Below are 12,455 nucleotides of genomic sequence, written 5' to 3'. Positions count from 1 at the left end.
GTATCATCAAGGATTATATTGACTGGATGACGAAACGTGCAAAACATCTCACTAGTAAACTGTAAGACATAGGTTTGAAATAAATTGTTTGTATTTTTGAACTCGCTGATTCTCTTTGGCTTCATGGTTGGGATGTTCTATGAAAGTACAGACCACAAATCCAGAAACATCCTTCTAGTTCGTCTTAGGATGAATTTGACTCCTTCAGCGACTTCAATCCATCCTCTACATCACTAAGACGAGAATGCATCGTTGAGAGAGGTTCCATCCGTTCTACCATAGCATCGAGACGAGATCTCGACTCCAACAAAGACTTGGTTCGTTCTTCGACTATTTGAAGACGAGACAGACCACTATTATGTGGCATTACTATTTCATCCATGCCATGATTTGACATATTAGAGGCTGTAGTTGGAACTTCGAATTCAACACCATTAGATTGACTGCTCATACTGCTGTCTCCTTCTTCAGCAATACATACAGCAGAATCCAATGATGATTTCGTTGAAATAGTCTGGAATGGATCCTTCCAATCCACGCCCAAGTCCATAAGATTGTCGGCTGATGCTGAACATTCGGGTTGTTGCTGAAGTGATGAAGTCCTTTGGGGAGTATCTACGAGATCATCTGTATATCGAGTACTATCATAGGGACCATTTGTTGATGGTTCTGTTAGATTAATTTCAGAGAAACCATTTGGCTGCCTGTAACTGTTTTGCTTTGTGGTGCATGTGTAGGAAGCAATCCTGGCGGCGGTGGTGAACGACTATGGTTTTTACGAGTGGAGGACTAGATCGAGGCCGATTCTACCATTATTCCTGTGGCGCCAGAGGATGGAGAGTGCTGTTATCTTGTGTCTAGAAGAAGGCTGGCAGAGTTGGGTGCGAGGAATGGCCTTGTGCATCTTAAAATGAATGAAAATGACCACCTATGGCAAGAAAGACAGTCAAAAAAAACCTTGTTTAAAAGGTTGTAGAATCACTCCAGACATACCAGTTGAATAGTGAACGGCGTCTCCTACCATACTTTGAGCCCAAGTTGACATCCCACCTTGATAACTGCAAAGATTACACGTACTGAATTCTACTGAATATGAGTCCTCTCGAATCTTGAAACGGACGGACAAAACATTTGCGTTTGGAGATGTCACCTTCCAGAGATCGAGAGGAAAGAAATGTCATCACAATAAAATTTATGTTACATCTTGCAACCTCTCAATCGTCTTTCGCCGGAAGGGAGGTCAGCACGTCGATAGGGAGGTCGGCACAGAAAGGCGACCCTTCACTAGCCACCTAACTATTGAATGGTTACTTTTTTTCCACACATTCTTGACCGCTGGATTATAATGCGAAATTATGCGCTTGAAGATTCACAGTTGTAGATATTGGGAAAACACATGACCCACATGCTGCACCTTCGTACGCTCTCCCCCTCTCAATTTTCGCTGGGATTGAGAATCCAAAATATCGCGACAAGGCACAAGATCTTCTTTGCAAACAGTGGCGCACAGTATTCCAAAATGGCTTCCTCGGATCCTCGACCTTTTGCAAATGGTCGAGGATCAATTAAAGAACTGGAAGACAAACCAGACAGCATATTTGGTATAACTTTGTTTCAAGTTTGTTTCAAGTGCCTTTTGTTGCAATTTACACTGTTATTCCGGTGAATTACATGGCTAACATAATACCAAACGTTTCGATACAGTTATTGGATCGGTCCAGCTCCGTGCCACCTGTTTGGAACGCCGTAAAACGCCTCGGGACCCATAATGTTTTCAGGCAAGAATCGCTCAACAATTCGACCCTTATCCTATCCCAACACAGTAGTGACCAAAAAATACAGTTTCCATCCGAAGGCAATGAGTTTTGCGTCATAGAATTCAGCAGTGGTGTTCGCGTCGAATGTGATTTGGCTTCTGATTTGACGATCGTCAGCAACTCCATCAACAGTACGTCTTGAAATCCTTTGTATTCAGTCTTCACGTTTTGCAATTTTGACGCTCTTTAAACCGTCCATATTAAACTTCACTCACTTTAGATTTGGTTCAAATGAATTGATCTACATATCTTGCATTGCAACTCGCTTTGGACAAGCTCCCAACGGCCAAGGATCCTGTTCAAGTTTGGATGGTTACTGAAGGTGCCTTTGATTGAGGAAACGAGCTAAATCTTGCTCAATCCTTGAGGCAAACGTTGAGGGAACCGTGAAGGTGTAACTAATTTGTTTCTAAGTACCTTTTGTCAAAATCAATAGGGTGTCCTCACTACCGTCTTGGGAGACGGTCAGATTGATCAACATGAACTCCAACGTGTCGCATCTTTTGGTCCAGTTTTCATGTCCAAAGACTTTCAAGAAGCTATATCCCTCGTCATATCTGGAAAGACTAGCATTGAGGAAGTCAAGCTCCGCACCTGTCTACTTCATAAAACCAATAGTATTGCGAATCGGGTGGCAGTCCAAGTGGAGGTAAATCAACATAAATCATCATTTGTTTCAAGTGGGACAAATTGTAGTGGGTCGAACCGACAACAGTGTCTCATTATTATCGCTTTTCTTTTTTAAATTATCAATAACAGCAAGATGACGATTAAGTCTGACACTCGGCTCTTCACAGCTGAAAGATGTAAATACTTCAAAAGAAACGTTTACCGCTGGTCGAGAGATCGAGCGAGAAGGCTCCCTTGTTGTCAATTTGGCGTTGTAACCTCTTCGACAATATTGCTTGGGATACCGAGTCGCTCTTCGTGAATTTCGGGCTCGGTTTCAATTTGGTAAACTTTTCAATCTTGTCTTCGATCTGTCAATCTGAGAGGACTGTCTCTCGTACTCCGCCGGGCTCCAGAAGTTCTGCCAACTTATAGTGAAAATCAGCCGTCTGGATCTCGATCTGCTCCAGCTCTTGTAATTAGCATTCATTCTCGCGTCATCATTGCTATTCGAAATGTATTTAGCACTGCAGCCCTCTTACCTGAAGAGTCCCAGCTCTCCAAGCAAGATCGTGATCGTTTTGAGGAGTGGATTGACGATGATTCAGATTCTCGAGGTAATGTCCTGAGACAATCAGCTTAAATCCTTACTTTTAAGATCTTTGACCCAAAAACGAACCATAAAAAACTTTTTCTTTGTTAGAGTCCAAGGCCATTGTGGAAAAGTATCTCAACTACTTAGATCACATTGGTGTATCTCATGATGAGGATGACTTTTTGGAGTCTCTGTCTGGATTTGGGCTTGCGGTGAACCTTTGTCTTGCTAAATTAAATCGTGCATCTGCTCAAACTACTGTGGTACTAACCGTCTCACCATCTGAAATGGCTTCAGTTGACGAAACTGAAGTAAACGATGGTCATGAGAGTGACAGGTTTACTGAAGATGGAAGTGTTATCAATGCTTCCGAGTTTGATCAAGATTGATACAGTAATTGTGATATAGAGTAGAAGGATTAGAATCTTCTTGGTGTAAGTCTTTGTGGCCTAGTTGTGGTTTTCCCAAATCGTCAAACATGATAAAAAACGGTTTTCAATTCTGTGTGAATAAAATTTCAATGTTTCTCCAGAAACAACTGCTCAAGTGTAAATCGTGTTCTCTTGTACAGAAATTTATAGACCTGGTTTCTTCAGCATCCCTCTAAAAATATTTATAACAATCCTCTTATGCAGCAGGACCAATAACACTAACCACCCAATGACAAATTCGATTGAGCGTTTCAGCATTAGTATGATCCTTTGTCAACCTCATAGCTCCACCATCCGGCTGTGACATGAATGCCAAAGAACCTATTCATTTCGATCCGGTCAGAATCTGGGAGGCAAACAGCAGAAGACGGTAGAGCTGACCAAACAGGACTTACAATTCTTGGTAATGATTTGAGCTGGTGGCAGCTTAGCAGTATTGGACTCATCGTCAAGAACGACGTCATGTTTCGAGTCAGCCTTGGCTGCATACATCAATACTATATAACGACGGTCGTTTTCAACACCACCAAATCGAGCGGCTAAGTCAGCATACGCCTTTCGATCACCCATATCTATACGATTCGTGGTTCGATGACCTACTATAATGACAGCATCAACCTCATCGGAGTTGCCACTACTAGCCAAATCAGCAACAGAACATAATACAAATTTAAAGGCGAGTCTGCGGCTTGATTGCAATGGTTTGAAGAGAGAGTCCAAACTGTCCTTCAGGTCATCCAGTACTACTCGGAGTTTAGCATTCCCCTTGACATAAGCAATAGCAAGAGTCTTCCAAGTGATGGGCAGAGGTTTCTTGTTTCGATCATATGCGTCAACAGATTTAGGAACTTGCTCCTCTACATGATTGAGCAAGGGGGAAAAATGAAAACAGCGTCATATGACATTGGGAGAATCTCTAAAGCTCACCAGTAGAGCACCACTCCTTAACAGTGTTGATAGTGTTAATTGCCGATTGTGTCAGCAGCCATGCTTTTGGCTTCTTCAACTCTTCATTCTCAGCTACCAGATCAGCTTCACGACGTTTAGCGTCATCACGTTCCAATGCTAGTGTCTTGAGTTGCCGGGACAAGTCTTCGACCTTGTTGGTAAGAGCACGGATTTCTTTATCGGTTTTTACAGCATGATCAGCTATTCGTGTGTTCAACGCAGCCATAGTACGTTTCTCCATAGCATCGAGACGAATTTGAGATATCTGGTCCGAGCCGGCAATGGGAGATGGTTTTAGTTGTGGTTGGGTAGCAGCACTAGATGAATTACTTCTGCCATTGACAATCGATGTTATCTTTCCAAACGTACTCTTTGACTTGTGTTGTGCCGGTGGAAGGCGACTATGATTCTCAACAGGTCTGAGGATATCCGTAGGTCTTCGTGTATTTGACACTGAATATCCAGCAGGAGCCAACTGATTAACATCGTGATTCTCACATCCATCCATATTGTCGTTCGACTTGAAGTTGTCGGCGTGTGCTGTGGGTACATTTTCGGTTGGTGTTAGTGTCTGGGCCACATTTACGAAATAATCCGGAGGATACAGAGAGGTTATAGATCCATAGTTTGAATTTATAGAAGTATTATACTTGCCGACAAAGCTGTCAGAAGATGTCTGGTCGTGTGCTACATTGCTATCCACGAATGGCAAGCCTGTATCGGTACTAAATCCAGATGTTGTCGAGCAGATAGCGTCTGGTGCTCGTAAACTATTTAATGGATTGTATGCTGGAAGTGGCGTCTTGCCTAAACTAGCATTCCGTTGGGAAACTTCTGCAAAAACACTTTGCGGCGGTGTCGGTGAAGAAGCATGTACATAGAGCCCGTCTCGATAAGTGGATGGTCCTTCGTCAGGCGAGCTATAACGACCTATTTGCAAGCAAGTATCATTAGAAGTGTGCGGCTTATAGGAAAAACTGTTCCGCAACATGCCCATGGAAGTCATATCGAACGCAGCCCACTGGATGTCCGCCATAGATGTATCCGTGTATCAGGATTTCAATACCAGTGAAAACTTCTGTCAAAGCAGATTGATATGGCATGTGCTTGCTAATTTGCTTTGGAGGCGTAAGTTTTGACACATGTGACTTGTGTTCAGGCGTAAGGGCGTTTGAAACGAGCTCCAAAACAGGCAAGAACAAGTTTTGCTCAGTAATAATATCAGGCGTTATCTCGGGTTACATGCTTTGCTCGTGCATTATTTTATATTCCAAAATCCCAAAACATTCAACAACATAGCATTTTGGACGCAAAATGGATTCAACGACTACACAGTATATCAGGCCTCTTCGTATGGTTAAAGATGACGAAAGTAACTGGAAAACAAATCAAACGATTTATTTGGTAAGGTTGCTTGCTTTTTAACTCCCTACTAGTAGTAGGGAATGTGCATTTTGCAAGCAAGGTTACTTCTAACCTGCTTGACACCCCCACAACATCTAGCTTCTGGACGGTTCAAGCTCTGTTCAAAAATGGTGGTCCGATGTCAAGCGGATTGGAATCCACATTGTGTCTCAGGCAAGATACGACATTGTTTGCTTACTTTAACACCTCTGTCCACTAACCACAAACCAAATCTCATAGTTTCCAGCTGGTGGTGGCAATGAGTTCTGTGTCATTCAATTCAGTGGTACCGCGCGCATGGAATCTGACTTCAGCTCTGATATATTGGCTGTCAGCAACTCGATCAATAGTAAGTTTCGCAACCTCTGTGCAATTACGTATCTCGCCGTTTTATCAGTATTTCGCATTTTGAGACACAAAGTATCATACTGATTTTGTCACTTCCTAGATATGGGCCTCATGAATGGCGGAACGAACGTTCATGCAGCTCTGCAACTTGTGCTTGAAAAGATTCAAATGGGAGGTAGTAACGGTCGTACTCAAGTCTGGATTGTCACTGATGGTGAATACAATGGAGGGGATCCTTTCAACCTTTCTCAATCCTTGAGGCAATCGGTACGAAGTCGATTTTCACGAAAAACGAGAAGTTAGTTTCGCTTGCAAATGCTCTCTTCAATATCAGGGTGTTCTTACTACTGTCTTGGGAATTGGCAACATTCATCAAAATGGCTTGGATCTTGTTGCTTCGTTTGGTCGAGCCTTTATGGCCAAGGACTTCAATGCGGCCATTGACCTCGTCAAATCGGGCAGAACCCAATTTGAGGAAGTTAACCTTCGTGCCAGTTTGCTCAAGGAATCAAATCGTATTGCTGGTCGTATTCCTTGTCAAGTGGAGGTAACGAGTTCGTTTCTTTGGAAGTGTTGACCTCCATCGACAGTAGATTCTAATTGTTATCCTTCTCCTTTTTAAGATCACGAATCACACCAGGACAACTATCCAGGCAGACACTAGGCTCATCATCGCGGAAGATCGCAAATACTTTGAAAAAAGGCAGCCTCGGATAGGACAGACTATTGAACGAGACGAGACTGTCACCGTCAAGTTCGAACTGGTACCATTACCTCAGTTCCAATGCATGGATTTTCGGAATGCATTACGTGCGTTTCCGGATTCCGTTTCAATGAGGTGAGGCATCGTGTGTTTGTCATTATTGTTTTGTTGCTGAAGATCATTTGCTTTTTGAAGGCTCGTCGACGGAACCGCTTTGAACGCAAACCCTCGTGTTTGCGAAAAGGCATTCTGCCTTCCACTCGGTATATTAGCTGTGCGCCTTTTCACGAACTTTGGGGTTTCTTCTAATCTTGAACTCGGGTTAATAGATGCATTTGCTCAAGACTTATTTGATGCTTGTATCCCAACTGTTACAAGTCCGCGATACTATATTCCTCCAGTCAAGTCATACAATGTCAGCCTTATGGGAAGACCTGGAATCGGCAAGGTGAGCAACGAATCTCCATCGACAGACTCAATCTTTTTTTTCTGACTAGAACTTCCCAATTAATTAGAGCTCATTCCCAGCTACCTTACAAACAGCCCTATCGATATACCCCCAGCCCGATATTCTCAACACTGGGCGTGGGTCTCGATCTACTCATCATTTCACTCAGCTGCCACCTGATCCTAACAGCCCGCTATCCAAGATCTTGGCTGTGTTCTTTGATACACCAGGATATGAAGGAAACGCTGATGCAACCTCCTCAGACTACAAGGGTGTTTATCTGCCTCTCTTGCTTGCTGGTTTGGTGCCCAATAATACTGAACTCGTTCGGGCGGGCCTTATTAATGGAATGGTAGGTTTTGTGGGAACTATTGGAATTGTTGCAAAAAAGCCTGATCTGATGCCTTTCTAATAGTTCCGTTTGGAAAACATTGAATTTGATCAACGCTTGCCTCTTGAGGAATCTTGGACACGAACAATCCATGTTGGAGTTCTTTTCATTCATGCTAGTAGTGTTGGATCAGACAGTCTAGAGTATGAGCGCAATGTAAGAACCTCGCTCTTCATGTATGATTGCATCACCAGACTCAACGGTTGAGCATTTCTCAAGTACCACAAATTCTTACGGAATCATTTCAAACATAGCTTGCCATCGAATGGACAGTAAAGCACAACCGTGTCTTGCTTGTAGCCATCACGAACATTGACCAACGCTCGGACGAAGAAGTCAAGGGTCTTCCAGCAATCGTTTCCACTGACATTGGTATTGACGAGCAATACATCTTCCCAATCAAAAACTATTGTGCTCTTCGAGGCAATATTGAAAAGAACTTTGATATGGACAAGATGGCCTTCCAATTGTGCCATGCTATATTGACTGGTGGAGCTACCTTCTTGAAGCGATGGCCAGATACTATCGATCGAATTGTTAAAGCTCATGGTTAGAGTTTTTGGTTCTTCTTGAAAGTGCGTTTTACCGTTAACTAATTCTTTGATTCTCCTTTCAGAGGAAACCTTAAACCACTTGCAACTCCTTCCTCGCCCAGCTCCGCCTCAACCTCAAGCACCACAAACTCCGTCCAGAGGTACGTTATTTGAATTACTTGCTTAGCATTGGCCAAACTCAATTGAATGATCGCTCACACAAATAAGATCCCGTCACTTTAGCACCTGAAGCTCCACAGCACTCGTACCCTACTCCAACACCAACTCGTAGATCAACTCCTACTCCTCCTATGCCATCACAACAATCAGCAGCATCCGAGAGAGCTGCTTCACCTACTCCATCTTGGACTCCCGAAGGTCTACCGGCATATAATGAAGAGCTAGCTCAACCTGGATCCTCAAGCTCAAAGAATGTACAGGTTACCGCTGCGACTCCTCCAGCAAATGAACCACCTGCAGCACCTGCACCAGCACCAGCAGTATTGCAGCCTCCAGCTACTAGTCAGGTTTCTTCATCTGCTGCACCGTTACAACAGCAGCAGCCAATGGTTAGTCTCCGCTCTCGTGTAATCACTGCAGTCCGAAAGAACTTCAAGACGGCAGCGACCTTGCCTAATGAGTCTCGACTCACAAAGCATGATCGTGATCGTGTTGAGGAATGGATTGATGATTATCCAGATTGTCAAGGTATGTGACACGCATGTCTTTACCTTTTTTGCATTCCTATTGATGTGTTTGAATGAAATCTCAACCTTTCATTCTTTTCTCGTAGAATCAAAGACCATCACAGCAAAGTATCTAAACTACTTTGATCATAATGGTGTACCTCATGATGAAGATGACTTCTTGGATGCACAATCTGGCTTTGGGTTAGCTGTGAATCGATACCTTGCTAAGTTGGACCGAGCAACTCGTCAATTGCCCGTGGTACCTTCAGTAGCTCCTTCAGAAACGCTTTCAATGGTCGATTGTAATGAAGTCAATGAAAATGAAAGTTACACTGACACAGATAGTATCCTTGATGAGCTCGAGTATGAGAGAGTTGATCAAGCCTCATAAGCTTAGTCGGATCTGGTGGGTGTTGGGAGTCAAGTGAGTTTGGTGCACGGAGGAGCGAGCGGTTGGGAAAGATTCGTTTAAAAGTTCCATAATATAACAAAAAGATTTGTAGATGTTGGATAGAATTGTATTGTATTGACCTAGCTTGAATTGGTTTTATGGAATTTTCGTTTCTTTTGCTACACTCGTTCACTAAACTCTAGTTGTACTCTGACGAAGAATTACCGATAACCGTAGTCGTCCATTGATAAACTTGACTCAGAATATCCGTCTGATCCTGGTTAGACCTCATAGCACCTTCTAAATCCCAATACGATCTATTTCAAAAGAACTTGTCAGTTCATAGATCCATAGAGGCTTCCTGGAGGATAGCTTACATTCCGTCCCAGCAAAGTAGCTTGGCAGACAATACTGTGGGCCATCAGCAACATTGGTTTGTCTCGGCTTCAGCAAGACAAATAAATCTACGACTCTTTTCAGGACCACCAAATGCAGCGAGCTGATGGCCGCATTTGGTGGCCAGCCGTTCAAGCCGTTCATACGCCTTCCCAAAATCTGAGTCCAAGCCATCTGCAAACCCTTTACCTAGTATAACTACTGCATCAGCTGCGCCAATGGCATTGCTACTGGTCAATTCTGAGACTGATCGGACAATCACTGTAACGTTTCGTCCACCTGCTTAAAGGCGAATGTCAAATTATCCTTCAAGTCCTTCATCAACATTTAGAATTTGGGACGCCCTTCGAGATATGCAATAGCCCGAGTTTACAAGTAGCAGATAGAGATTTTTCGTGGTACATTTCGGCAAATGCAGAGGCCAGCCACGACTTGGGCAATTCTTCGAATTGAATCAGTTAGATGTTAATGGAAATTTGAGAATACTGAGAAGACGTTTCAAACGATTACCTTTCTTGACATCATGAGAACCTTTGACGACGGTTCTCAAGGAAGCCATGGAAACATTGGCCAAGTCATCATTTTCAGCCAGGGCTTAAGCTTCACGACCTTCGACTTCACCACGTTCCTCCTCTAAAAGTTCTGCTTGTCTAGTCAAGACATCGACTTGCTTACGAGGTTATCGGTTTTAGGAATAAAATTTTAATCGGTAAATTGTTTATCGATTCTATCAGCACGTTCTGTCGAAACGTGAGGATGACTCCAACAGCGCGATTCGATCCTCCATAGCATCAAGACGAGAATGAGGATCCAGACCTGTGTATCTGATTCGCCACAGCATCTAGACGAGACGTCAACTTCATAACCGACTTTACATCTGCCTCTATAACATCATGACGAGCCTCCGAATCCATAAGAATCCATGCGCATATGCAGACTTCCATCACATCAAGACGAGACGAGCCTCCAGGACCGACTTCATCTGCTTCTCTACATCAGCTAGACGAGACAGTGCCTCTTTGAGTGACGTCAAACCATCCTCCATAACCTCGGGACGACAGTGTGTCTCAAGAAGCGACTGCATCTTCACCTCCACAGCTTCAAGACGAGATTTAGATTCCATAAGCATCTCTACTCGTTCCTCTATACCTCAAGACGAGACATGATTTGCATAAGGCAGTGCATGTCACCACCGGTAGAATCAGCGGGAACTACATCAGCAAGACGACTTCATTTACAACACGATTTATCGGGAAGCACTGACGGTTCCAGAACTGGCCCTGTTGTATCGTCCTGACAGCTGCTATTAGCACGGATTGTGCAACCATGAGAGATTCAATTTGGCATCTATAGCTTCAAGACGAGACTGAGAGTTAGATGCTAATATTTCCTGTTTGGAGTCGTTGGAGATTGCAGGGTGAATAGTTTTTCGGACGTCAGATCCAGTGGCATTGGGTTCAGCAGTCATGGCGTTTGCTGCATACTTGGCGATTCGTGCGTCGACTGGTGCCTTTCTACGTTTATCAATATCATCGTAACTGAGTTCCGACCCTTGCTCGGGTTTGTTGATCCTCATTCTTGTAATGCGTCCAATGGTTTTTATGTTTGGAAATTTGTAAGGAATCCTATCACGTAGAGAAGGATCTTCCATTTTGAGTTCACGTCAAGCCAAAATCACGAAATCCTTCGAAACCAGAACATCTCCCACGACACAATTCCTCTTTGATTCGTGTGCAAAGTCCTCCTTCAACATTCCCAAAATAACACCAGAAAGCGGACTCTGCACGTAAGAATCCAATATGGCCCAAGACTTGAAAGGAGGCGAGTACATCGATACAATGAGTGACTTGAAGGGTGGAGAACTACTGACTCTGCCAAAGGACGGCACCAAGTTTTATGTTAAAACCTGGAAAGTGAGTTTCGTTGGCTTTTAATGTCGTGATCATTTTGAGTGTTTTCTTTTGAATCTCTGTCCATGAGGTTTGAGACTTGATACATTCTGACTGATTGTTGATTATTATTTAGTGTACCGGAACTCCTATTGCTGTTGTCTACCACTTTCACGGAATGGGCGAGCACATTAATCGGTATGCTGAATTGAAAGTCTTGGAGAGGCAGGAGGCTTTATCTGACATGTCGCCCTAGATACGAGCACGTCTTTTCAGCCTTCGCTCAAGCTGGATTCGAAGTCAAGGGGTTGGACTTCATGGGACATGGACGAACTCAAGTTAGTTCTCATCGCTCTGCTGTCTTGCTGTCGATTATGAATTGACCAAGGATTGATTCTGTTAGGTCGTCAACAATTCAGTTAAAGGGGCGACTGACTTTGAAACAGTCTTTGCTCAAATGGACATGCTCGTGTTTGGAACTGAACACAATCTGCCAGTTTTCTTAATGGGTCACAGGTATCGAATGCATTATCTGGTTTACAATGCCTCGTCATCAGTGCTCATACTTTACGCGACAGTTTGGGTGGATTGCTCGTATTGGCTTATGCTCAATCGCGTGGGCCTCGAATTCCAAATCTTCGTGGTGTTATTTGTCAAGGTAAACATCAAGCGACTCAAATATTCAGCTTTGACTTCAATATCAGTGTTTACTCAAGTTATCTAATCCTTCTCCTCATATCAGCACCTGCCCTGAAGGTCATTCCACTACCACTCGGCATCTTAGCCAAAGGTCTAGGTGGAAACGTATTAAAACACTTGCAAGCTGCAAATGGTCTGGACGTTGCAGGACTCTCCACCGACCC

General features: G+C 43.6%; 4 protein-coding genes across 4 annotated transcripts in view; all 4 read left to right on the top strand.

The window, feature by feature from the left end:
* Positions 1–78, top strand: part of SmJEL517_g06101 (uncharacterized protein) — a gene marked incomplete at both ends in the record, with an annotated part of 1,229 nt that extends 1,151 nt beyond the window's left edge. The window contains one exon of the mRNA XM_031172027.1: positions 73–78. Within this exon, the coding sequence (XP_031021997.1) occupies positions 73–78 (6 nt within the window). The remainder of the gene's footprint in view (positions 1–72) is intronic.
* Positions 79–1,519: 1,441 nt separating this feature from the next.
* Positions 1,520–3,410, top strand: SmJEL517_g06100 (uncharacterized protein; the record flags this gene model as incomplete). Its single annotated transcript, XM_031172026.1, has 5 exons — positions 1,520–1,618; positions 2,254–2,466; positions 2,615–2,700; positions 2,811–3,043; positions 3,130–3,410. 5 exons carry the CDS (start codon positions 1,520–1,522, stop codon positions 3,408–3,410), a joined length of 912 nt encoding a protein of 303 aa, XP_031021996.1.
* Positions 3,411–5,714: 2,304 nt separating this feature from the next.
* SmJEL517_g06099 (uncharacterized protein) lies at positions 5,715–9,307 on the top strand (the record flags this gene model as incomplete). The annotated part of the gene is made up of 13 exons (XM_031172025.1): positions 5,715–5,804; positions 6,045–6,153; positions 6,253–6,419; positions 6,487–6,699; positions 6,776–6,990; positions 7,051–7,118; positions 7,185–7,303; positions 7,371–7,655; positions 7,719–7,850; positions 7,949–8,243; positions 8,311–8,388; positions 8,471–8,935; positions 9,021–9,307. The coding sequence occupies 13 exons, from the start codon at positions 5,715–5,717 to the stop codon at positions 9,305–9,307; spliced, it is 2,523 nt and encodes an 840-aa protein (XP_031022003.1).
* A 2,195-nt stretch (positions 9,308–11,502) lies between these two features.
* Positions 11,503–12,455, top strand: part of SmJEL517_g06098 (uncharacterized protein) — a gene marked incomplete at both ends in the record, with an annotated part of 1,954 nt that continues 1,001 nt past the window's right edge. Inside the window, 6 exons of the mRNA XM_031172024.1 lie at positions 11,503–11,616; positions 11,729–11,790; positions 11,849–11,930; positions 11,996–12,108; positions 12,171–12,250; positions 12,335–12,424. Of these exons, the coding sequence (XP_031022002.1) occupies positions 11,503–11,616; positions 11,729–11,790; positions 11,849–11,930; positions 11,996–12,108; positions 12,171–12,250; positions 12,335–12,424 (541 nt within the window). The remainder of the gene's footprint in view (positions 11,617–11,728; positions 11,791–11,848; positions 11,931–11,995; positions 12,109–12,170; positions 12,251–12,334; positions 12,425–12,455) is intronic.

The sequence above is a fragment of the Synchytrium microbalum genome (genome assembly GCF_006535985.1).
Source record: "Synchytrium microbalum strain JEL517 chromosome Unknown SmJEL517_scf0076, whole genome shotgun sequence".
Taxonomy (NCBI): domain Eukaryota; kingdom Fungi; phylum Chytridiomycota; class Chytridiomycetes; order Synchytriales; family Synchytriaceae; genus Synchytrium; species Synchytrium microbalum.
Note: the sequence above shows the minus strand (reverse complement) of the source record. Positions and strands in the feature narration are given on the sequence as shown.